At 38.6% G+C, this 27,803-nt stretch overlaps 1 protein-coding gene across 1 annotated transcript; it reads right to left on the reverse strand.

The window, feature by feature from the left end:
• Window positions 1-9,057: 9,057 nt before the first annotated feature.
• On the reverse strand, window positions 9,058-22,189 carry FUNDC1 (FUN14 domain containing 1). The gene is made up of 5 exons (XM_025468791.3): window positions 22,002-22,189; window positions 21,145-21,301; window positions 16,966-17,041; window positions 12,239-12,367; window positions 9,058-9,691 (listed from the first exon to the last, which is right to left on the reverse strand). The coding sequence occupies exons 1-5, from the start codon at window positions 22,027-22,029 to the stop codon at window positions 9,614-9,616; spliced, it is 468 nt and encodes a 155-aa protein (XP_025324576.1). The 5' UTR covers window positions 22,030-22,189; the 3' UTR covers window positions 9,058-9,613.
• Between the last annotated feature and the right edge of the window lie 5,614 nt (window positions 22,190-27,803).

The following is a 27,803-nucleotide window of genomic DNA, read 5'->3' on the forward strand; positions in this document are numbered from 1 at the left end:
ATCCATTTCATGCAAATTTTCACATACTGCCTTTTCTATAACTAACTGTATCTCAAAGTAACCCAATAGTTGATGAGGAAATGTGTTTTTGTGTCTAAAAGAATTCAACTTTTAAAGGATTTGTTAAAAAATAAATGACCAGTTTAGAATCTCACTATTTTATAACCCCAAATGAAATCATAGTTCTAGGCAGTCATTATTAATGGATGCTCAAAATGTTCCAGTGATAAGCTGATGGGAAGTTTTATAATGGTTGATTTAGGCTGACACTATTTGAACCCACCGATCACTTTTAATGTTCCCCAAAAAGAAATAACCAGAAATTATGTGTTGCCTCTTGCAATACAACGCAAAGTACACACCGCCATCTATGAAATGTTCTTGGCTCTCCCTGCAACCAAATCAAACCTGAATCTAATTTTTTTTTTTTTTTTTTAAACCTGAATCTAATTATGTCTGTTTACTTAACTCAGTTGACAGGAAAGACAGGAGCCAAAGGAACATGTTAAATGACACAGCAAGAACGCAACCAGCAACATCAAAATATAGGAAGTTCTAGGAAAATGATGTGGTTTCTTCAACAAATAAATTATTTTTTAAAAAAGGAGCTGTAGACTATAAATTAAGATAATTAACAAATTTAACAGCAACCAGATAGAATGTGTGGACCCTGTTTACTGACTTGAGAATACTTACTGTAATAAAAAGAAAAAAAAACAAACCCTTAAGATCATTGGGAAAATTTGAATACTGATGGGATATTTCATACTATTATGGGATTGTTATTTTTTTGTGCAGTAATAGTAATAGTTTTTTTAAAGGGTCTTTATCTTTTAGAGATACATAGAAAGTGTTTATTGGTAAAATGATATATCTGGGGTATATTTCAAAATAATTGCAGGGGAGAGGGTGGTTATAATAGTGGGAGAGTATAGCTGAAATAAGATTGGCCATGTGTTAATAACTGGAAATTAAGTGATGGGTACATGGGTTTTTTTTAATATTGTTCCCTCTACTCTTATATATTTTTAGCAATTTCCATAATAAAGTTTTAAAAAATCCTAACAGTGCTGGAAAACAAAGGTGCCATTCACAGACAAAAATGTGAAATTGGAAACATTTGAAAGCAGATGGGATCAGAAGAGAAGTCAGAGGACAGGAAACCACAGATTAAGTCATCAGAAGGGTTCTTGCCAAAGCAGCCTTGAGAAAAGGGGGCAGGGAAGTATGCCCTTCCAGAGTTATAGATTTTCATTTGGCTTGAGTTGGAACAATTTCTCTCAACTGGCCCTTTTCTTCCCCCTCACCTGAACAGAATGCTGATCAGAAAAGTCTAAGAATGTTCTCTGAAGAAACTGGTCCTCAAGAGGTGAAAACCTGAGTTAAGTAGAATTAGCACTGTGCCAAGGGCAGGGACTAGAAAACAGAGAACAGGCTCCACCCCTGGAGCTGCCCAGTAAGTTCTCCATGGAATTGTGCTTGCCTACTACTCCCTGTCCTCCCAACCCCACTCCACACCTACAAGGAAGGCCTCTTGCAGCTACAATCTGTCCTCTTTAAAAAAAAAAAAATTATTTGACAGAGAGAGAGAGCAAGAGGGGGAGGAACAGAGACAGAGAATCTCAAGTAGACTTTGAGCTGAGCATGGAGCCTGACACAGGGCTCAATTTCATGACCCTAAGATCATGACCTGAGTCAAAATCAAGAGTTGGTTGCTTAACTAAATGTGCCACACAGGCACCCCCAACCTGTCCTTTTGAGATGAATCTGCTAAAGCAGACCTGCAGAGCCACAAAGAAAATCCACTCCAGCTATCTATATTAATCAAAGCAATACTTTTGTTTGTAAATACAAACTTAAGCTTAAGAATTGCTAGATCCTTGAGAAAAAACCAACCCACGACAGAAAAGTAAAATACAAAAAGTGGATAGATTGCAGTGAAAAAGAAACTAGCAGAGATACAAAAAAGGATTCTTAGGAAATGAATGAACATTAGTTATTAACCTACATATTTTATTTTTATTTTTTTAAAGATTTATTTATTTATTCAGAGAGAGCGAGAGAGAGGCAGAGACACAGGCAGAGGGAGAAGCAGGCTCCATGCAGGGAGCCCAACGCGGGACTCGATCCCAGGTCTCCAGGATCACACCCCGGGCTGCAGGCGGCGCTAAACCGCTGCGCCACCCCGGCTGCCCTAACCTACATATTTTAATGAACAGGCTAAATAATATGCCTGAAAGACCAAATTGGTGGGCTGGAAGTAAAATTAAGGAACTATCCTAGAATATAAAGCAAAAAACAAACAGAAAATATTAAAAAGTTATGAAGGAAAAATCTAGAAACTCCAACATCTAACTAATCAGTGTTCCAGAAGTAAAGGATAGACAGGATGCCAGGGAAGAAATAATCAAAAGTATTATTATAATAAGATTTGCAAAACACACTGATGGGGTATGCCAAAGGAACACAGAAGCCCCCAGAAAAAGCCCCCAATGGACACAACTGAAACAAGTAGAACAAAATGAAGTAGTATTGCATTAGGGCCCAAGGCATAAAATAAACTTCCATGAGTCTTTACTGATATAAATGATTAAATAAATTAATAAGCAGAGGAGAAAACACTTACCTCCTTCCTGTGCAGAATTTCAAAGAATTCATGTAGATAGGCCACTTTAAAGGAGGCATAGCATAATTCCTCCGTCTTTAAGTGTGGAGCTGAACACAGTGACTGCCTTTCCAACAATGCAGTAATGGAAAGAACTTGACAGTGGAGAAACCTGACTAACAGCCAAGCCAGGTGATGGGGGCACCATCAGCAGTAAGTCATGTTGATAGTATGAATCCTTGAGGTGACATGATGAAAATGGCACTTTACCTCTGTGATCTTCTTCCTCAAAGCCCAAGTCTGAAAAACTGTTACACCAAGAGAAGCTTAAGGAAATCTTGACAAAAAATGTCATGTGCTATTCTGGATGGGGATGGGGCGGTGTGTGTGTGGGATATTGGGTAAAAACTAGATTTGAATATAGTCTTTAGCTAATAATAATGTATCACCCTTGGTTCAGTAATTGTACTGAACATACCACAGTAACATAAGATGTTAATAATAGGGAAAACTGTGGAGGCCTGGGGGAGATATATGGGAACTCTGTGCTATTGACTCAATTTTTCTGTAAATCTAAAATTATTCTAAAAAATAAAGCCTATTTGAAAAGTACAATTTGCTTAAGCAAAAGACATGAATCTTCAGAATGAAAGAAACTAAAGAATGCTGAATATAATGAGAGATAAACATTGTCTTTCATTTTCCATGATTCTGAATCCCTCCCTCTCATATTTACTGAGCACTTATTTTGGGGCTCTCAATCTCCTAATCTAGGCAGTGAGTTTAGACTCCTCGTACTGGCCTTGTTTTTTATATATTAGCAATGTGTATCTTTTCTGCAACAACAGCACACAGCAAAAGAACACTACCATGGATTTTTAAGGCTCTCTAGAGGCACCTGGGTGGCTTAGTAGTTGAGCATCTGCTTTTGGTGCAGGTTGTGTGATCCTGGGGTCCTGGGATGGAGTCCTGCATCAGGGGGGACTTTCACAGGGAGCCTGCTTCTCTCTCTGCCTATGTCTCTGCCTCTGTGTGTCTCTCATGAATAAATAAAATCTTAAAAAAATAAAGCTCTCTAATTCAGTTTTTTAAAACTCACATTTAGAGACAAATTTATGAAACTTCAAAACTCCAAGGAAGAAGAAAAAAATCTACAAAGCTTTCAAAGAAAAAAATACAAAAAAGGTTACTCAGAAAGTTTCCAAAGCCGACTGACATCACACATCAGATAGTAGAATACAATGGAGCAGTGTCTTCAGAATTCTAAGGGAAAAATATTGTCAATCTTAAAGTATATGAGATCAAAAGGTATTTTAAGCATACAAGAACTCGGAAAGTTTACCTCCCACACCTGTAAGAATTACTCAAGAAAATAGTTCAGCCAAAAATATAACTAATCCAAGAAAGAACACATGAGATGTAAGAAACAGTAGGTGCTGAGTCTGTCCCAGATTGGGGTGGGGGTGGGAGGGTTTGAAGGAAAATGAAAAGAGGCTTTATTACATCTTGAGGCTTGGAGACTTTTTCACCGAACAGTGACGTTTTATAAACATTTCCTTTTCTGTGGCTCTAATCCCACTGCTTGACTTTACATAGAATATTCATTTAAAAGTACATTGCAAATTCTGTTCATTTTTCCTTTTGAAGTATGATTACTGATAGATTTACTTTTACCATCTCATTTTATGCTTCCTGTTTACTTTCTCTATGCTTCTTCTTTTCCTGCCTTTAGACTGAATTGCTTACTGGTAAGTTTGAAATGTACTTTGTTCACAATTAATAATTAATTTAAGAAATGCTTTAAAAAAAGATTTTATTTATTTGAGAGTGCGAGAGAGTAGGCACGAACAAGGAGAAAGGGCAAAGGGAGAGGAAGAAGCAGGCTCTGCGTCATGAGGCTCAATCCCAGGACCCGGGGGATCCTGACCGAGCCAAAGGCAGACACTTAACTGGGCCACCCAGGCACCCCTAGGGATTCCTCTTACAACTTTAATATGCATGCACAAAGTATGAGCTTCATCAATAGGTTTTGGAACAGGGACACCTGGGTGACTCAGTGGTTGAGGCCAGCCTTTGGCTCAGGGTGGGGTCCCAGAGTCCCCGGATCGAGTCCCACATCAGGCTTCCCTCGAGGAGCCTGCTTCTTCTCTCTGTGTCTCTGCCTCTCTTCCTGTGTCTCTTATTAATAAATAAAATCTTAAAAGAAAAAAAAAGTTTTGGAACAATACAAGAACTTGATATCACAAATCCAAATATTTTAGTTCTACGTTCATTTTACTGCCCTCCCACCCCCAAGTAGACATAAGTATTGTTTTGTACATGCAATGTTGGCTTAGATTTACCCACTGTAGTGAAGCCTGTTGGTGTCTCGCTTAGACCCCTTTTATTGGGCCATTAGACCTACTGCCTAGGCGGCAGTATATCCCTGGCCAAGAGGTTACCCATCCCAACCCCTAAGGGCAGACTGCAACCAGTACCTGGCTGATAATGGGGATACAAAAAGCCAGCTCCCTTGCTACAATGGAGGACAATTCAGTGGACCACTATTAGTTTTCTATTGCTGCTGTTAACAAATGATCACACATACAGTGGCTTGAAACAACACAAATTTATTATCTTACAGTTGTGGAAATAAAAAGTCCAACATGGCTCCCAAAGAACTAAAATCAAGGTGTAGGCAGGCCTATGTTCCTTGTTGGAGGTAATAAGGGAGAATGTGTGTTCTTGCCTTTCCTAGCTTCAAGAGGCCACCAGTATTCCTTGGCTCATGGCCCCTTTTCTCCATCTTCAAAGCCACAACATAGCACCAGTCTGATCATTCTTTCATAGGCACATCTCTTTCTCATACTCTTTCTTTTGCTTCTTCCTATCCTAAGGACTCTTGTGATAACATTGGGCCCAGGATACCACAGAATAACCTCTTGGAGATTGGCTGATTAGCAACTTTGATTACAACTGCAACCTTCATTCTCCTTTGCCACATAACCTAATGTACTCACAGGTTCAGGGGGATTCAGATATGAAGATCTTTGGGAGGCCATGATTCAGCCAGCCACAGTGCCCTTGAAGCTCCAGGGCTCTTTGCAGGTTCAGGCTAAGGTAGATTCCAGCTGAACCCATTATAAAAGGACCTATAGGAGGTTGTGTCCTTATTCACCAGTAAACAATATTCATCATAGCAATGTATAAAACTTTATAGTCATGTAAGGAGTTGCTCCTACACGCATGCAAATAGGAAGGTGTTCTAGAACTATATCCACATCTACCATAGTAGGAAGTCCGAGTCAAGTCATTTATCGTAATACAAAGTCTAAGAAATGTGGTTGTAGTAAATACCAAAAGAAACAACCACTATAGTTGAAACTTCTCTGGGGAAAGAGCCACGAAGTTGGCAAAAGGTAGAGCAGAGAAGTGCTTCCTTTTTTAGAAGCCTGATTTGTAGTCAAATACTATTTGACTTCTTTAACTATATGTACATTATTTTTACAAAAACAACTTAAAAAATAAATTCAGTGAATGAAGCAAACCTATCACATTCCTATTCCTAGTTCTAAAACAAACCTTTTGCTAAATACAAATTAACATGTACTCATCGTAAAGCCTTAAGATGACATAAAAATGTTGAAAATACAACATGAGAATCCTATACATATACCAAACTCTCAGGGACAGCCTCTATGAGGATCCGTGTGCATACATACTTATGCTCACAGGTTAAGAGTTTTTCAAAAAAGTGGGATCACACTGTTTGCAACCTGATTACATCACTAACATGTGGATCTGTCCAGATCAATTTATACAGCTCTATCTTTCTCTTAATAATTGTACAAAATTCTGTCGTTTGAATGTTCCATTAAAAGTAATAATATTTTTAAAAGTAATAATAATTTAACAAAACTCAGGAGACCTGAGGGTGGCAGGGAAGAGATAAGTCCATTTCCTCATCTTTAATTACAGGGAGTTAGCAAATATTATCGAAGGTGGGAAATAAGGACAGAAAAAAAGTGTGATATTTAAAGTAATAAAGGCATTTACTAGAAACACTATATTAGCTATCAAAAAAAAAAAAGAAAGTGGATGTGCACAGGATTTCTTAACTCTCAGAGTGGACATTCAATATATACTAGCCAAACTTAGACACTAAAATATAAAAATACATTAAAATGTATATAAAAAGAGTTTTTAATAGTCATTGTCTCATAAAAAGGGATGAGGGTGGGCACTTATATCTTTGTCATCATAAATGTACCTACCACTATAAAAAAGATATTCATAATATGTAACTGAAAATAGCTATTTATCAAACAGTACATAAACTATGCTCAATTTTTATACAAAATACATATAATGTGTTCACACATAGGTAGAAAAGACTCTAAAGGCTGTGTAGCAAAATACAGACAACAATTTTCTCTAAGTCCATCATATTATGAACATTCTTTTTTTATTATGAACATTCTATATATTCTTTATGCTGATATATTTTTCTATAATGAGCATATTTCATTTATATTGAGAATAAGAAAACACATTAAAAATAATTTTTTTTTGTGGGGGCGGGAGGTTTGGGGAGCATTATAAATAAAAAATAAAGATCAATCAAAATGTCCTTGAATTATATTTTCCAAAGCCTAGGCCACAAAATACCTGTATTCCATACACTCAAGTTTAACTACATCTCTGTTTTTATGTCCTCAAACATAAAAATTCCCGTTTTATTTATTTATTTTAAATACCCATCTGAGACAAAGGTAGGCTGTCAGCTTTTCACTCCAACTAAGCCCCACCAAGTCATTTCTGATGGAGCCTCTGATTTACTGGACTGCTACCCAGAAAAAGCTTCCCATAGGTTGACACCAACTCTAGCACAGTAATACGCTTTCCACATATTCATTCACCCATTCACAACATTAACCGAATACCTACCTTGCACAAAGCATTACACAGCATGTGTCACAAGTTAGAGATTGATTAACACAAATGACTGCCTCAAGTAGCATATAACCTTGTGGGGAGATGGTGCAGACATGAGGCCGAATAAAGGGCACTAACGCAGAAACGACAGTATGGAGAGCACGGGTATTATTTTGCATTTGTATATAAACATTTTCAAACGTATCAACATATACTTGGAAACGTATAGGTAAAAATGAAGTGCTATCTTTCTCAGTTCTCATTCACGTTTGGACTCTGAAAAGTAGCTATCCCTAATACTTATTTGCCACTAATCATATGCCAGGTTCTCCTATACTATAATAGAACTTTTATAGAGGATGATTCGAGCCCCTATTTGAGGGCAGACATTTTTGTGCCCCCACTTTCCTAGTGTATCAAGCACAGAGCAGACATTGTAAATATTTCCAAAATGAACTGACTGAGCCAGCTACTAGAGCTCCCCACAGTTGCCTACCCCACTGTAGTCAATGGAAGCATCACAAGGATAGGGTACATGGAAGTGTGGCCAAGGTTTTCTACCTAACGTGGCATATTTTTCCCTCTGATTCCACAGAAATGGAAGGCTTGGCAAGGATGAAACAGAGAAAAGCTCAAGGATAAAACAAGTATTTATAAGCAAAATTGCTTCGTATTAAGAAAGTCTGAGTTTTACTTAGCACTGTATCTGAGGCGCTAATGAGAGTAAAGGAAGAAGCTGAAGATCAATCCCCACGTTCAATTCTAAGGAGACTTGTGATAATGAAAGCACACAGATTGTAACCAATCCGGAATGTATGAAATGCCTCATGTTTACAATACACAAAATATATAATGGAGGCTTCCTATGGAAAGGAGATGGTCTGGATCCCTGCAGTCTTAAAAATATGAAGACCCCAATATGTGTTGTTTTGCTGTTTTTCCAATTCTAACATAGAATTCTATGAATAAAATAAATAACACTGAGAGCTTTTCTGAGCACAGGAGCCTCTGAGAGAGTGTGAGGCGGCTTAGAAAAACAATCAACTGGCCTAGCGTTCAACATAATGTCACCAAAACCTGAAAGCCTTAGCACTTACATCTCAGATTAGATGAGACAGACAATTCTCTTTAAGCTACAATTTCATAGTGACAGAAAATCACTGTCTTTCAGATAGTAAATTCATACCATACTACTAAGTATTTTAAAGTGATTTTTACCTCTTTGTGATGAAAAAGGGGCCAAAATAATAATTAGGATTTTTAGAAATGAGAAAAGAGGTTCACTTAAGGTTAATAAAATCAATCAGTGACCCAGCTACATGTACCTTCAAAATAATTAGTTCTGCCCAGGCTGCCAGGATAAATAAATTAATTAAAGAAGCTTATACACAAGAAATTTTTATAACTATAGATATCAAAAGAGAGAGAGAGAGAGAGTGCTTTAGACATGAGTATTTCCTTAGAAAGGCCTTCCTTGAAGCTGCTTACTAAACTTATAGAAGCAAAGTAAGAATTGCAGAAAACAACCACCTAAAAACTGGTATTAAATCTGTTTAATATTTTTAATCATTCTATTACTTCTAAATTCTTCCACAAAAGGGCATTACAGTTCTTCAGTTTATTGCAAACATATCTTTAAAAAAAAAAAAGCCAACCGTAATATTGAAGCTATAATACAAATTTTTAATTACGGGCAATATACTATAAAGCAAAATGAAGAACATTTTATTTAAATAAAACAAGGATAATATTTCACTGGAAAATATATCCAACACATTTTCTTTCTCTATAGATCTACATCCAATGGTGGTATTTTATAGGCTAATTTCAAAACAAATGCAAATTTTTAAAAAATACATGAAAGGCATGTTTTGCTCAGGAATACTATTGTACACATACCATATGGGTTTGTTTTTACAGCAGATACTAGTTTGCCAAACTTCAATGGCAAAACATTAAGCTGAGTTTGGTATTATCCACCTAGTTGTTTCTTGCTGCCCTGGATAATCTGGCGGTGAGTAATATTGAGAAACCACCTTGTTGTCACCATTTCTCTTCTTATAGGTGACTCCACTGTGATAGACATTCATCTTCTTAAGATGCAAGGCCTAGCAAAAAGCCTCCCACAAATCCACTGGATATCACAATGTTCTGTTTGATAAATTCTGTTGCCTGAAACACAAGTTAAAACAACAATACTCTTAATTGTGCTACAACATGGATGAACCTTGAAAATGCTACACTAAGTGAAATAAGACAGAAAAGAGAAAAAACACTGCATGATTTCACTGACATGAATAGTGAAATTCATGGAGACAGAAAGTAGGACAGAGGCCAGCAAGGTCCGGGGAGAGGGGTCAATTGTGGGAATGTTTGCTTAATGGTTTGAGTTTCTGTTTGGGATGATGAAAAAGTTCTAGTATAGTGGTAATAGGTGCACAAAAGTGTTAATTCAGTACCTAATGCTACTAAATTGTGCCATTTTAAAATAATTAAAATGGTCAATTTTCCATTAAGTGTATTTTGCCATAATAAGAAAAAGAAAAAAAATGATGCAAATTAAAGAAAAACACTCTACTTATTAAATCTGGTGCTAAGTAACATTCTCACAGCTGTTTTCCCCAATTCAATAAATATTTGGCAAAGATTCTTGTACACCTACTACTGCAGGTGCCAACCACCACACAAGATGCCAAGGCTGTCCATTATGATCTGAAGAAGCAGAGGGCCCCTGCCAGATCCAATAAGCTTCTTAGCTACTGAGATAATGTGTATATCAGTCGCAAAAATCTCTCAGATAACAAGAAGCTGTAGGGCAGACATAAATGGTCCACTTAGCAAGTTATTAACACAGATTTAATAAATTCCCACAGCAGACACAATGATATTTGTTAACAGTCCACTTGGCCGGCAAGAAAAAATGTACAAGATCAAATAAATATCACCTTGGTAAAATGCTTACCCCAAATAAAACCATGAAAAAGCAATCAGACAAAGCCAGACTGTGGGGCCTTCTGCCTACATGCTTCAAAAATGTTAGTATTATGAAAGATGGGGGGAAAACAAAAACAAAAACGAAACACAGATGACGGGACTGCTAAACACTAAAGACTTCAGAGACATGACAACCAATTGCAATATGTAATTCTTTTTATTTGTTTTTTAAATTTTTATTTTATTTAAAGATTTTATTTATTTATTCATGAGAGACACATAGAGAGGCAGAGACATATGCAGAGGGAAGAGAAGCAAGCTCCATGCAGGAGCCCGATGTGGGACTCGATCCTGGAACTCCAGGATCACACCCTGAGCCAAGGACAGATGCTCAACCACTGAGCCTCCCAGGCATCCCTTAAAAATGTTATTTTTAAGTAATCTCTATGCCCAATGTAGGGCCTGAACTCACAATCCCCAAATCAAGAGTTGCATGCTCCACTGACTAAGCCAGCCAGATGCCCCAATATATAATTCCTAATTGGGTGAAAAAAGGTATAAAAGGTATTTTAGGGAAAAATTTTAATATAGACTGTATATTAGGAAATATTATTGCATGATTGTGAATCTGAGGTAGATTCATAAGAGTAACTGTAGTGGTATAGGAGAATATACATATGCTCAGAAGATAATGCTGGGGGGAAAATGTGTAAATCACATGTACATACACAGAGAGATAAAGCAAATGTTATAAAATGATTAGGTAAATAGGTGAAGGGTATTTGGGTATTCACTGTATTTGTCCTTCAACTTTTCAAGTGGTCTGAAATTTTTCAAAATTACAAATTGGAAAAAAAAATTACAAATTGGAGGTATTAAAAGAACAGAACAAAAACAAAGGCAAGGAGTATTCAATTTAATTCTAAACAGAGGATAAGAAAAATATACATAAAACATTAATAAAACTAATATATTAATAAAATACATTTTCAAAATATCCCAGCTCATGAAAAAAATATGTAGTTTTAGTTTTACCACATGCTGTCTACACATGTATACATTTGTAAAAGTGGAGGAAACCTTCTAGAAAAATAATATTATCACCTTTTACATAGAGATGAAAGTAGGCAGAGAGACTGGCAGGTGAAACTATATTATAAACTACTAAAAAAATAATAATAATAAAATAAATAAATTTTTAAAAAAATTTTAAAAAAGTAATCTTTACATCCAATGTGGGGCTCAAACTTACAACCCCAAGATTAATAGTTGCATGCTCTAATTAAGCTTGCTTTTCCACTCCACTCCACTGATTGATTTAAATAGTGGCTTGATCCCCAACTTTATTGAATACCCTAAACATGACCAAAAACACTCACTTTTTAGGAGAAGATAATCACTAGTCACCTTTTCAGGGAAGTGAAACCCATAAGGGAAAAAAGAAGCCAGGGATGCCTGGCTGGCTCAGTTGGTAGAGCATGAGACTCTTGATCTCAGGGTCATAAGTTCGATCCCCACAGTGGGCATAGAGATTACTCATTAAAAAAGAAAAGAAGGGCAGCCCAGGTGGCTCAGCGGTTTAGCGCCGCCTTCAGCTCAGGGCACGATCCTGGAGACCCAGGATCGTGTCCCACGTCGGGCTCCCTGCATGGAGCCTGCTTCTCTCTCTGTGTCTCAGCCTCTCTCGCTCTCTGTGTCTCTCATGAATAAATAAATAAAATCTTAAAAAAAAAAAAAGAAAAAGAAAAAAGAGAAAAAAGGAGTAAAAAATGTACACTGTCTTACTTCTTCAATTATATTGTTGATTTCAGGTGCTGCCTTATTTGCTCGTTTCTTAATCTGTCTTTTTGCTTTGTTTACATCTTTTTCAACTCTCTTCCAGTCAATCTGCACATAGCCACTGTGACTGGCAATCTGCAAAAATATAATAAAAATGGTTAATTCTAAACCAACTAGGTTGTTGACAAATCTATCACCAAATATATGGACATTTAGATTTCAAGAAATCTATGAAGTTTATAGGTAAGATATTACAATTTACTCATTTAACAAATACTGAGTGTCTACTCTGTGCCAGGCATTATTCTAGGCCCCCCAAACTACAGCCAACAGAGAACTCTGCATCCATAAGGGAAAAAAAGATATTAAGCATAATTAATTACTTAGATGTGATGAACACTACGTTAGGAAATGTATAGTAGTACATGATGGGAAGATTCCAAAAACTGTATTATAACTGTGCTATAATTCTATCAGAACATTTGGAATTTGGGAATTAGCTAGAAAGACAAAGAGACAATCCAAATTATACAGCTAATTAAAAAGTACCTCTTAATTAAACAGATGTTTAATTACAAGGGATCAGATGCCAATCAGCTATTAGGTCACTAAACAGATCTAAAGTAGCTTGATAAAGGCTCTTTACTAACTCTGACTCTTTACTTAAATTAAGAATATTTTCTGGTAATCGCTTCCAAAAGTGGAATACAAAAGAAATATGCTGTACACAAGTTTCAAGCCATAAGTCCTTTTAATAAAACACTATAGCTAAATGCTTATTAACTATGGTATAAGCATATGGTATAGCCGAGACACTACAAAATCTGAACAGGAATAAAGCATGGTATGGGAGCCAGTACCATAAATTAGTCTCTCTTAATAATAAAATCAAAAAGTAAAGAATCACATTAGTAGTAAACAATTAAGCCATGTACATCATTACAAATCTCTTCTATCATGCTTATGCTTTCTTTGTTAACTTTGTAAGGCATCACTTGACTCTGAATCACATATAAAATACTTCAAATAATAAAAGTATCTGATTTTATAGAAATAGGTCGACTAAGAATCTTAAGTTCCATTCTCACTATGAATGACTCCACAGAAGAATTTATCTGCATTCCTTCCTGTGTTTATTTACCTATTATCACTTCAAACTCCAGCCTTAGCTAAACAGTATGGTGATCAAATCAAATGGCAAGGGAAAGCTCTTCCTGGCAGTCCCTGACAGAGCAATTTGGGTCACAGGCATGGAGGTGATGATGAACCTTAGGGACCCAAATGGCAAGGGAAAGCTCTTCCTGGCAGTCCCTGACAGAGCAATTTGGGTCACAGGCATGGAGGTGATGATGAACCTTAGGGACCGTCCTGTACGTAGCAACTATAAACCCTGGCTAAAACACAGGGGCTCCAAAATTAACGAAAGTGAGCAGGTTTCAAGGGGAGTTAAAACTTTTAAGAAAGGAGCAATGTAAAGTGAGTTGCCCATTTTTCTGGTTTTATCCTGAGGGCAGGATGCACTTGTAGGATGGCTAAAACTTTAATAGAAAACATGCCATCTTTTGGCCCAAAGAACCAGATGACATAGTCTATGACAGTAACAGCTGCCAGAAATGAGAAAGCCACATAAGGGGAGCCCCAAATTCTATGTGTAAGCTCTATTCAAGTCCTAAACCACACATTCATGGGGCAGAGCCATGCATTCTGGCCGAGGCTAAAAGAAATAAACTGATATTTAAGCTGCTACCCACCAAAGGTGAAACAGAGCTTACAATTTGAGTCTAACCAAGTTAATTGCCTGAGAAAATCAATATATCAACACTCTTTAGAGGAGAAAGACAGTATCCAGAGTTTCCACAACATAACATTCCCAATGCCCAGGATAAAATCCAAACTTACTTGATATAGGATAAAACAGGAAAATGTGGCCTAGTCTAAAAAGAAAATCAACAGATGCCAACGTTAAGATGACCCAGTTGTTGGAATTATAGGGACTTTAAAACAGCTATTACAACTATGCTCAAAAGGAAAAGGAAATTCCACTTGTAATCGATGAAAACACAAGTAATCTCACCAGAGATCTAGAAAATATAAAAAGAACCAAATGAAAATTCTGGCATTAGAAAATACAGTAGTTGAAATAAAATTTTTGGAAAAGGCTTAATGTCAAAAGGTAGATGACGGAAAAAAGAATCTGTGAACTCAAAACTAGATCACTTAAAATTATACACTTTGAAAAAAAATTGAAAAAATAAGTGAACAAAACCTCAGGACATTATCAAAAAGCCTAACATACACATAAGCAGGGTCATATTCAGCAAGAAAAGAGAAAAAGAATAGGAAGAAACAAATCTTTACAGAAATAATGGTCAAAGCCTTCCCAAACATGGTTAGACATATAAATTCACAGAATCAAGCTCAGTGAACTCCAGGTTATGACCTAACACCATTATGAAGTAACAATACTCCGGTGACACGGAATGGGAGGGGACAGAGGAACATAAAGCATGCAAATGTGAGGGATGGGCAGTGGGCAAGAAAAGTTCAATAAATGATAAGGTCTCATAGTCCAAAACACAAAGCCAACAGTTATTACTCCAAACGGAAAGATCAAGAAATAGCCAATTAACTTGTTTAGGAAAAAGTAAATAAATATCTTGAGAATCAGCTAAGAGTTCACATAGTTGCCTCAAGGGAGGTAGAAAATGGGGAAGGTGATAATGAGGGAGGCAGAGGATTACTCTAACCTATAATAAGCCCTGTACATGTATTTGACCCTTTGAATTAGGGGCATATACAACTCCAAAAAATAAAAAATAAAAATAAAAACAAAATTTTAAAGACTTATATTCCACTGTCTATTTTAAGATGGCAGTGTGCTAAATATCTACTGGAAAACACTTAACACTGAGTTACTAGAAAAGCTTTAAGTTCTAAGTAAATACATTTTTATCTTTAAAGTAAGGGTAACAAAAATATGGTAGTGAGCCTAAAGAACAATGGGCAATTAGCCTGAAAGCCATGTGTTACTTATTTCCTGTTAGTTTCCCTCTAGTAGATTTTCAAGGTAAGTCATATTTGGGGAGGCGGTGGTGGGGGGAGGGGCTGGTTTAAGGCAGATAGGTCCCATATTCTTCTGATTAGTGACTTCAAAGAATGTGGAGACCAGGTACAGCAAAGGAGAAGGTGGCAATGGCAAAATGTGAATCTGAATGGTGTGTATTAAGCAGATCGAAATGGACTTCTGCAAAACTAACGGAGTGGACTGAAATGTAGTAATTGTCTTCATTCAATGAGTATTTTTGGAAACTGCTCCAATCCAGTACCCTTTCCCACTAAACAGAAATGACAAACTTGAGTTTTCAAAATAGCTACAGAATTAAATATGTTCTTCATTCTATATAAACACAAATCAAAAGCAGCTTCAATATAATTGTCTTTTGTACAAAGGCTGCCATGTTCATCCAAAGGCCTAAATTTGATATTAACCACTTTCCTTTTTACCTCTTACCATAAGCAGTAGGCAATGACCCCTCATAATGCCACCAACAGAAAGAAAATATGTTTTTTAAAAAGCTGTTTGGTAAACAACTCAAAAATCTGTGCTTAACACATATGAACCCAGTCCCTTTGTACTTCAGGCAATGACACCGGTTATTACATGATCAATGGCTTTGGTGCTGAAGTCTAATTTTGGTTGCTATGAACATCAATCATTTAAAAAATCTGGTAGGACAGACCGTTCTCTGTAACTTCAATATTGCTGCTAACATTCATTCCCAGAGATTTTCAATTTTGGGATTTACTGTGTTTGATCTTCAGGGAATGATATTTTTGGAAAAATATATGCCAAACAGACATGAATGCCAGACAATATCCTGATAAACATCCTGTAACCACGAAGCATTTTTAAACCTTATACTTAGAGGAACATGAACAAAACTAAAGTTTCAAATCCCCCTGCCTCAGAAATAGGATTATGGATGATTTTTTTTAAACCCAATTTTCCACTTTTTATATTATTATAGTTCCCTAGTTGTAAAAAAACCATGTTAGAAATTGCTAAGAGTGGGCAGCCCGGGTGGCTCAGTGGTTTAGTGGCGTCTTCGGCCGAGGGTGTGATACTGAAGATCTGGGATGGAGTTCCATGTCGGGCTTCCTGCATGGAGCCTGCTTCTCCCTCTGCCTATGTCTCTGCCTCTCTCTCTCTCTCTGTGTGTGTCTTTCATGAATAAATAAATAAAATCTTCAAAAAAAAAAAAAAGAGAAAGAAATTGCTAACAGCAATTTCCTCTGGGAAGGAAAACTGCATGGCTAGGAAATGGGGAAAAGAAAGAGACCTTTTGAATTTTATATATTGTATGAATTTTAAATATAAGTTTAAAACGGTTAGGATGAAAAGGTTGTATTAGGGATGAAATGTTTATTTTGCTGAAGGGATGTTTTAAGGGAAATTTGGATATGTAATAAAAAAATGAGGTACTTCAAACTTTAATAGTTGTCTTTTTTTACTGGGATCAAACTAGGTTTACAAAATGTAGACATATTGAAACTTGTCTTTCATGACAGATGTCAGCTTTCAAAATTCACTTTAGTTTTTCCATAAACTGATATCGAAAAGAAAAATCTCATCTTCTATTAAAATAGACAGGAATGCATGGCTAAACCTGACTTTCTCAGTTCCCAGGGGATACACATGTAAGCAGAGGCAAGGACCTAAGGCTCCGACATACCTGAAGAAGAAGAAAACCACCACCTACTGCAGTCGCTGCAAGCTTTCCAACTTTCTGGAACAAAAATCCTGCACACCTTTAATGAAAGAAATGACAAAAATGAGAACAACCAATGATGTACTAAACTCTCTCTCTTCTTTTCATTGCTTTCTAAATAAAATCTTAATTTCTTCCCAATTCTTTTGATCATATCTCTTATCCACTCAGAAACCCTGAGTTTCTCTTGTTTTAAAGGCAAATCAAAAGTGGGCGGCTTAGGGCAGCCCAGGTGGCTCAGCGGTTTAGCGCCGCCTTCAGCACAGGGTGTGATCCTGGAGACCTGGAATTGAGTCCCATGTCAGGCTCCCTGCATGGAGCCTGCTTCTCCCTCTGCCTGCGTCTCAGCCTCTCTCTCTCTCATGAATAAATAAATAAAATCTTTAAAAAAAAAAAAAAGTGGGCAGCTTAGTCCGTGAAGCATCTGCCTCTGCCTTTCGGCTCAGGTCATGACCCCAGGGCTGGGAGTCAGCTTCTCCCTCTCCCTCTGCAGTTCCCCCTGCTTGTGCTCTCTGACTCTCACTCTGTCCAAATACATAAATAAAATCTTTAAAAAAAATGCACAATCATCTAGCATGCCTGACTGGCTGTCAGTAGAACATGTAACTCTTGATCTTACTTGATCTTATTAGCAGCATCATAAATTCAAGCTCCATGTTGGGCCTAGAGCTTACTTAAAAAAAAAAAAAAAAGCACAATCTAAACTGTGAGATGCTTCAAAATGAGGGATGGAGAGAAGAGGAGGGGAATTTTTTTAAAGATTTTATTTATTTATTCATGGGAGAGAGAGAGAGAGAGAGAGAGAGAGAGAGAGGCAGAGACATAGGCAGAGGGAGAAGCAGGCTCCATGGAGGGAGCCTGATGCAGGACTCGATCCCGGGACTCCAGGATCACTCCCTGGACCGAAGGCAGGCACTAAATTGCTGAGCCACCCAGGGATCCTGGAGGAGGGGAATTTATAGGAAAAAAGATTGGCTACTGAAATAATGTTGAGTACTCAGGGCCTCATTATACTCTTCCTTCTACATTTGTTTAAGTTAAAATTCTCCATAATAAAAGTGATTTTTTTTTTCTTAATGCAGTCAAGATGCTCCATACACCTGGCCAATCCCTACTGTAACTAAACCTTCTGCTCCAATCCCATTAGTTTCCAAACAGGTTATCACACTGCTCAAGCTATTAATCTTCCTGCTTCTAGGGGTTTCTACCTAATTCTGCCCATCTGAAGCTTTTATACCCTTTGAGGTCCAGCTGAAGTTCCACCTTCATGACATTTAAGCCCACATTTCTCATTGCTTCCTTACCTATATCTATCTCTAATTAAACCCATTTTGTTTCATCTATCCTGTAAGAACGTCAGTCCATACTTCTTTTGTGATTCTTTCAGTGAGCTCATATTCCCTTAACTATTCCAGATTCATATTGTGCAAAAGAATCCCAGATTTCTAACTGTAGCCTCCTGTACTGAATTGAACAGTGCACGCCAACCCCCAATTCATGTCCTTCCCAGAATCTCAGCATGTGCCTTTATTTGGAATAAGGGTCCCTGAGGATGTAATTAGTTAGGATGAGGCCATACTGCAATAGGGTGGGCCTTAAATCCAGTATGACTTAATCTAATACGTCACAGAGACACACAGAAGGAAGACAGCCATGTGATGGCACAGGCAGAGATTGGAGTGATATGTCTACAAGCCAAGGAATGCCAGGGTTTGCTGCCAACCACCAGAAGCTAGGAAGAGAAGCAAGGAGCAGATTTTTCCCTCTGAGCCTCCAAGAAGGAACTAACTGGGCTGACACCTTTCCGATTTCTGGCCTCCAGACCCATGAGAATAAATCTTTTGTCTTAAGCCACCTAGTTGTGGCACTTTATTATGATAGCCCTAGGAAACTAATACACCTTCATAAATGGAAAATTTACATTTCCATGGACTTCTCAGGCACACAGGATGACATATTCAAAATGCCCCAAAGGCAAAAATCATCTTTCCAACCAAATCAACTGTTGCTAAGGTCCCCAATGTAAGTGACAGCACCATTCTCTAGGTTTGCCCCCTCAAGTTCATCTCAGACTCTGCCTTCTTCATCACCTTTGGGGTCCAACTGATTGCCAATTCTATATATTCTATTTCCAAAACATTCTTTGATTCTTCTTTCCATTCTCAAGGACATCATTAATTTGCTTCCAGACCACACTAAGGGTCCTCTAGCTAGTCTTCACACCTCCCATCTCTCCTAGCAATCATCTGTCCTGATATGTCTTATCATCAAAAACCTGTAACTACCTACAGCTGCATATAATCTCTTTAGCCTCCCATGCATATCCTGAACCTGATATGCTTCTCCTTAATGCATTCCACAATATTATTACAGAGTTCAGAGTCTGCAATGTTAACTGGTTAGGTTAATGCCTATTAACCATTCCTCCTTAACACATGCCACGATAGTACATCAGTTTTCTACCTTAAGAAAATTGCAGAAATTTACTGCACTGAGTCTAAAGTCATTGCAACAAACCACCCGTGTAATATTGGAGTCCTATTACACAGCTCCTGAGCCGACGACACCTGGCTGTAACCCAAACATACGTATTACTATAAAGACCACAGCTGCCAGTAGGGAAGTCAGCAACAAAGGCTCTGATGGGGGGGGGGAGCAGCAGCCAAGTCACAAGTACATCCCAGAGACCATGTCTCACAAGCATGTCTATCCTTTGCTTAACAGCATGAGCCATCAAAATTAAACTACTAACTTCCCCTGCTCTGTCTCTAGGCTTTCCAAGCAAACTTCTGCCAATTATGGGGCTTCTCACCAAGTCTGGCCTACAAGGAGAATGCACACAATGTGATAATTCTATCGCTTAATTATTCTTTTAGTGTCTTTTAAGATGGGGCTTTAGGCCCAGACTCCCATTAACCAATCAGCCATGGCACCAACGTGTGAGCTTATGTGAGCAGAGCACCAGACTCCATTATGGAGGATCAAGGTACAAACTATCTGTGGAGGATCAACTGAATAACCAGGGCCCTGACCAGGCATCTCTCTTCTAGTTGCAGGTCTTTTCTTTTTTTTTTTTTTTTTTTTTTTTTTTTTTTTTTTTTTTTTTTTTTTTGCAGGTCTTTTCATAAGCAGCATTAATAAGCACACATCATGAAGAAATACTGTACCTTTGCATCACAGAATCTTCACAATGCATGTTTCTACCATAAAATAGCATTTACAAAAAGGCATAAAGGAATGAACCTTGTTCTAAGGTACATATAAAACACAAATCAAAAAGCTTAATGCTTATCAAGTTTAAATATGTAAATATTTAATGTAAGATAAATTTAACCTAGAACTAAGGGAGAAAAATGATTACTCACAAGCTAAGCACTCCCACAAACGTCAAAAATTCTCCACGATCATGAACATTTTCAAGATAAAGGGCCATACTTGTTTGACCCTTGTTATTTGGCTAATCTTTTATTCCAAGAATAACAACTTGATCTACAGTAGCAATCATGTCATCATGCAGCCCAAAACATTAATTGGTTAGTTAGGTTAATGCTTAACTGCTTCTCCTTAATGCATTCCACAATATTATTACAGAGTAAGCAATTGGTCCTTCAATTCCAACTCTTCTTCAAAGTATTATAATAATCCAAATTAGTCCACAAAAATCAACAGAACCATTTGATTCACAATAATTTTCATTGAGAATTTTACACGGCTTTCTACAGAGCTCTCAATCCTAGAGACCAATTCTACTGTGGGAGTCCTCAAAGGTCTTTCCAGTTGTTAGCATTGCACAAGTAAAAATTATTTACATATAATTAGCCCTCAGATGGATCTTCCTTTTTACCCACTCTCACTGAATCAGATACACTACATTTGCTAAATGTGAGAAGGTGGAAAGTACGTAAAGAATCAAAGGAAGGGAGAGGGACCAGGGGAACAAGTGGTGGGCGTGGGGAAGCCAATCACCAAAACCACTGTCTCCAGACTGTAGATCACACCAATCATATCACAGAGAAGAGCCTCAAGGTAGAGCTCTTCTGGGATTAACAGTGTAAAACCACTGAATGCGCTCAGTAACTGGCCTGTTTACGGAAGGGCAGCAGTAAGGCTGCCAATGAAATCTAATGAAAAAGATGTTCTCACCAGCCAGTCACTCCACCCATTACAATCTGGGTGGCTACCGAGTATTTTTCAACCATAGGTCCGGAACTGTGGCCAAACACTCGATTCCACCAATGGTGTCTTCTTGCATACTCAGTTAAATCCAACACTTCATAAGACTCGTCATCGCTTTCATACTCTTCAAAATACAAAATGGAAAAAATAAATTTAGAGTTAACCAAAAGTCAGAAAGGTCCTTACATTTTTTAAAAAATCTGTCATTAACTGTTACTTTCTTACAGCTAAAAATGCCCAGATGGAAACCTTAGGTTGTTAAACCCCACACCTGAGACTAGGGCCTCAAGAGTAAAAGGGCCTAGCATCTCCCTTCCAAAGGCCCAGGGACCGGCCTAGAGGCCGGAGCCAGAGCCACGTCAGAGTTACACAGAAGTGAGGGGTCGCCTCCCCAAATGGCAGTAAGGCCAGGTCAGACTTTCACGGCATAAACGGTCGCCCCCAAATCTCAGTCGGGTCAGGGCCCGAGCTAGAGATCCATTTTCATCAGTGGGACAAAGAGGGGGTCCTCCACTGACAGAAGCGGTTAGGGGCCTGGCAAGATGAAATTACTTCAGTAATTCATCAGAAATGCCAAAAAGCACGTCTGAAGATGGAAACGAAGGGCCAGAGGGGAAGGTAAGGCAGGAAGCAGGGCTGTGTTGGGGTCGGGGGTCGCTCTCCGCCAGAGTTCAGCCGTAAGAGGAGGGCGTCTAGTTCTAAAGGGGTGCGTCCAAAAAAGAGCCCCTGGATCCCTGGGGCAGGGGAAGAAGAGGCGCCCCCGGGGGCAAGGTCGAGAGCTGTGAGCCACGTCCGAGATACTACTTCGGGCCCCGGCCGCTCACCTTGGGGAGGGGGGTTCCGGGTCGCCATGATACCGCCGGCGGCCTGCTCTGAAGGTGGTCCCCACCCGCCCTCCTCTCCCCACTACTTTAAGAGACCTTCTAGGCCCAGGTGAAAGTCTATGGTCTCTTTCTTTCCTCCTCCCCTTTCAGGCGCGTTGTGTCGTCCCCGCCCCTCCTCTCAGCGCAGGATTTTCCGCGCAAGCGCAAGCCTCCGGGTGGGAAGCGTGGGGGAGGGAGGGGAGCTGCCGCGCGAGGGCTTGTGGGAAGTGTAGTCCGTTGCCCTCCGCAGTCCTCGCTTCTCACCCCACCCCCATCGCTCCTAGAATCTCAGTAACTATATTTTGTGATTCTGTTTTAAAGAGCCTCAAGGCTGGAGGAGAGGCGGCGTCACATGATGATATAAAGCGAAAAGCAGCTTGGCATGCTCAACACTGTACCAGAATGCAAGCGCCTGAGAAAAAAGGCTTTTAAAGGGAGATAAGAGAAACCGTGTTTCAAACCGCACTTTTTGTACGGAGGCAAGGGCACGACAACAGATGGAAAATTTTTGTAACGTGCTGCTGCTGGGAACGGGAACCTGTTTATCCGCTCCCTCTCCACATGTTTCCTGCCAGGAACCCAAGGGAAGTAGAGAAAGGCCTAGGGACTGACCTGACACGATGTTCAAGAGGACATAATTTTTTTTTTTTAGCATCATTTTTATTATTTAAGTCTGACAGAGGAACGAGGTCAGGCTCTTCACCCAGAAGCCCCACCAGATTCGAAAGCCGTGTTGATTACCAAGCAGCTAACTCAGGTTCATATAAACCGGTCCCTAAACCTGTTTCGAACTTGCAGGACCACCTGCATTTGCTGTACAATTAAAAAAAGCCCTCTCTGCACTTGTTTTAATGGAAAAACAAGGAATTCAGGTACAGGTTGTGTAGGAGCGCAGGGCAAGCTGCCCCCAAATGTACTGCGCTGGCATATTGATTATTTTGAATTGAATCAACCCAGGAAACAACCTGGTACAAGTACACTCAGATCCTCCTTTGTCCCCCACTGAAAGCAGGAAATAAATTTCCCGTGTGAAAAATGCCCTCCCTGTACTAAGTAAAAAGACGTCCTTATCACCAGAGATAGGAACTTTAAAGTGGAGAAAGCTGGAGAAATGAGCCTTGTTATTTATTTTTTTTTCCTAATCTACTACCTCACTCAGCCCAAATTCTGTTCAGAATTCCTTACTAACTAAAGCTCCCAAACCCCTATTTTCTTTGTCCTGTCAATTCCTCAGGAATTTCTTGTCTCTGTCTAAAATATATCAAAACTGCCAGCCTTGGTCATTTCTTAGGGTCTCAATTTCATTATTGGACTTCCATGCACATGTAATAAAACTTTTTTTCTTAACCTCCTGTTCACCTGTCTCCTATGAATTCAACTCCTAAACCAGCTAGAAGCAGCCTACAGGGAAAGAAGGAAATTTCTCCCTCCAGTACAGTTGCCTCACTTAAAATATTGACTTGCATAATTGCACTGAGTTTTTCGAATCCTGATGCTTTAAATGCAAGGGTTGATTTGCCAAAGCTCCTCAGCCCGTGGCTCCCAAAATTCAATTGCAAGCTGGAGATGTTAGCTGGAGATGTTAGCCTTCAAAAACAGTTACTTTGCAGAAGGTTCCACCTTTCAGAAAGAAAACAACTTTAAGGCTTTCTTCCTTTCTTCAGATGTTCTCTCTGGAAGATTTTTCCGAGACTTAACAGATCTGCTGAGTTCATGTGCTCCCTCTCCTAATGAGGTGCTAACAAATAGAGACATAGCAAATGAGCCACTGAAAGAAGATGGAAAAAACAAAGGAAAATCACAAATGGGAAGAGCAAAACGGAGCATTGACTGGACCAGTGGTGTCCAAATGACACTTTGACATAGTTCTAGCAATATCTGTCAACTACAGAAAGAAGCCACTTTTCTGTTAAAGCAATGTGTTTAGAATCAAACAGTTATGGGTACACCTGGGGGGTGCAGTCGGTTAAGCATCGGACTCTTGGTTTTGGCTCAGGTCATGATCTCCAGGTCATGAGATTGAGTTCTGCATCAGGCTCCAAGCTGAGCATGGAATCTGTTTGGGGTTCTCTCTCCCTCTCCCTCTGCCCCTTTCCACGCCTCAAAATAAATAAATCTTAAAAAGATTAAAAAAAAAAAAAAAGCAAATGGTTATGGAGAAATTAGGGAGAAAATGGAAACAAAACACTGCCCTTAAGATTCCAAAGAGTAGGCTTTTGTATCCAAAATGTGTCCAAAGTATATCCAGAAGTAAATTAAGAGGCAATCTTTTTTTCTCCAAAGGTCCTGGGGGCTGAGAAGGAGCTTCTTAATGCTCCTTCCTTCCTTCTTGTAGTGACATATACTCTTGCCATTACCTTAGGAAAGTTGCTTGTAGGATATATTTTTCTAGTGTGAGTTTTTTCTTCCCACTAGCAAAAAAGCTGTCATTTTGTTGGCACAATGACAAATGGTCTAATGTGTGAGTTATATACACAGACTTTAAAAAGTGCTACGATTCTCCTGATGGGTTCGAGAGGGTGATTTAAAAAAAAAAATTCTTGTTTTAAAGAGTATTTTTTTAAAATCTGGCAATAATAAACATTTTCATTTTGAACACTTGATATCCTATCTACAGCTATACCAAAACATAATCGGAGGAGTCCCCAGCTTTTCAATGGGTAGTGTTCCAAAAGTTCATTAGTAATTGATTTGAAATCGAGAACATTTTCTATTTAATCTATAATGAAGCTGTAAAGAAACCCTTCCTGATCACCTTTCCTCATTGTCTTTGGAAACCTTATTTATTAAAAACAATGTAGTCAATACTGAGAAAAACAAAAAGCAGGCAAAACAATGAACAGAACACTTCGCATACCCTGGGCAAGCTAATCTCCCCCGTTGGCTACAACTGTCACTCCCTTGGAAGATATCTACATTTTGGAATGATCTAGATATTTGGCTAGTCTAAAACACACTATCTTGGGACGCCTGGGTGGCTCAGTAGTTGAGCGTCTGCCTTCGGCTCAGGTCATGATCCTGGGGTCCTGGGATCGAATCCTGCATTGGGCCCCCTGCAGGGAACCTGTTTCTCCCTCTGCCTATGTCTCTGCCTGTGTCTCTCATGAATAAATAAATAAAATCTTTAAATAAATAAATAAATAAATAAATAAATAAATAAATAAATAAATCACACTATCTTTGAAGCTACCCAAAGGGGTATCTACAACAAATTCAAAGTCACTCTCCTTTTCACTTCACTTTTCTCCCACAGTTAAGCAGTTATTTGTTCTGTACTTATACCACCCACGCTTTGGCATCTATCCTCATCTTGATGTTCTTTAGAGCATTGCAATGGCCTCTCAACTGGCTTCTTCCTGTGTTTTCTTCCTCTCCCAATCCCACACCAATCCAATCTGTCTTTAGATCTTCCCTTCTAAAACCTGCAGCTGACTATATGCCTTCTCTACTTATATACTTGTAACAACTGCCCATAAAAAGATAAAGTCTAAACTTCTCAAGGCATACTTCAGGTGTGGGCAAATTTTTTCTGCAAAGGGCCAGTTGGTAAATATTTTAGGCCTTGCTAGTCATGTATCATCTTTGTCACATATGTTTTTTTTTTTTTTTTTTTTACTTTTTAAAGAATCCTTTAAAAATGTAAAAATCAAGGGTACCTGTCTGGTTTAGTCGGTAGAGCATGAGACTCTTGATCTCAGGATCATGAGTTCAAGCCCCATGTTGGGCCTAGAGCTTCCTTTAAAAAAAAAAATTAAATTAAATTAAAATGTAAAAATCTTTCTCAGCTCACAGACTCTTGGGGTCAATTTGGCTTGAGGTTGTAGTTTGCTGACCGCTGGCCTCCAGGACCCTTTACATTTTGGACCTAAGTTAGCAATCTGGCCTCCAACTACTCCTTGCTCCAACTTTCCTCCTCTTCTAAGTCCACTGAACTTGTTTTCTGAATACATGTTGCTTTTTCCAACCTTCCTGACTTGATCCATGCTCTTGCTCTCTCCGAAAGCAATGTCTCCCTTTTATGCCAACAACATACAGACATATATTAAGATACATCTAAAAAGTGGGATGCCTGGGTGGCTCAGAGATTGAATGTCTGCCTTCGGCTCAGGGCGTGATCTTGGGGTCCTGAGTTGGAGTCCCACATCAGGTTCCCCATGGGGAGCCTGCTTCTCCCTCTGCCTATGTCTCTGCTTCCCTCTCTATGTCTTTCATGAATAAATAAAATCTTAAAAAAAAGATATATCTAAAAAGTAACTTACAGTTTTTACTCCATTTCCTCCCTTCTTTATGCTCCTTATGAATTTGTAGCAGTTTAGCATTTCAATTAAACATTTAGATGAACTTCAGGGTCACCCGGATTTGGGTTCAAATTCCAGTTCTGTCCTTCCTAGTGTCATCTTTGGAAAATGGTTTCAGCCTTCCTAAGCTTCAGGTTCCTCCTATAAAAAAAATTAGAAAGATTATTTATTGTGAAATTATTATGAAAATAAGATAATGAAATCAAGCATGTAGAGGGCTTGATGCATGGTCCATCATGAATATTCATTAAAGGTTAGCTTTTATTGTCAGTCATTTATTCATTCACTAAATATTTATTAAGCTCTTACAAAGTGCTAGGCAATGTGCTAGGTACTATCAGGGATAGATCAGTCAACAAGATGGATCAGATCTTGGTCTTCACGGATTTACAGCAAGAAAGTAAAACAGCTAAACACAGATTGTAATTAGTGCAAGGAAAGAAATGTAAAGGGCATAGGCCTGACATGTATAATCAATAATCTACTGGGAGTATAATGGATTAAATCTTAAATTTAACTTAGACGTGTCTTCTAAGCTTTTTGGGCCTTCTTTACAAACTAAGTATTAGGTTTCTAAACTTTCTTCCAACTCTCAATTCTATATGTAATATCCCATAGTCAATTCTGTTTTTTTCCACATTCCTATCCAAACTATCAATATTAGTGAGAATTTTAGATCTACAAGCTGCCCTCCTAAGGTTCCAGCAAGAGACTGAATTAAGAGTCGCCAAATTCATATGTTGAAATCCTAATATCTAATGTGACTATATTTGGAGATAGGGCTTTTAAAGGATGTGCCCCTAAGGGTGGGACCCTAATTCAATAGGACTGGTGTCCTTATAAGAAGGAAAAGAAACACCAGATAGAGTACCCACCACCACCATCACCACCACCACCACCACAACCAAGGCAGCCATATACAAGCCAGGAAAAGAGCTTTCACCAGAAACCAAGCCTGACACCACCTTGATCTTGGACTTTCAGCCTCTAAAACTGTGGGAAAATAAATTTCTGTTGTTTAAGCCAACCAGTCAGTGGTATTTTGTTATGGCAGCCTGAGCAAACTAATACAGTTCCTCAGCCACTACCCACTCTGTGTGTCTTGGGATCCCAAAGAAGTTGCCAGAAGTTTGAGTGATAGAAGTCCCATTTAGACTAGCTTGGCTTTGAAATCTAGACCCCGGTGGAAAGAACTTTGCTATCACCAAGGGACTGGAGTTGGGGGATGGAGAGTCATAAACACAGAAGCAAGAACTTCAGCCCTTAGCTTTTAAAGTTCAACCTTGAACGCTAAACAGGATTTGTAGATAAAGCAGTCTTCTTGGTGTGGGATTCAGTTGAAGAGCTTTGCTGCTCTCTCTGCTCAAGCTTTCTCAGTATCTGGAATTGAGCACCTTTACCTCTTCTTCCTGTTCAGTGGCAAGGCTAAGCCATTACAGTTGACCCTTGAACAACACAGGTTTGA

This window comes from Canis lupus, chromosome X (genome assembly GCF_003254725.2).
Source record: "Canis lupus dingo isolate Sandy chromosome X, ASM325472v2, whole genome shotgun sequence".
NCBI lineage: Eukaryota > Metazoa > Chordata > Mammalia > Carnivora > Canidae > Canis > Canis lupus.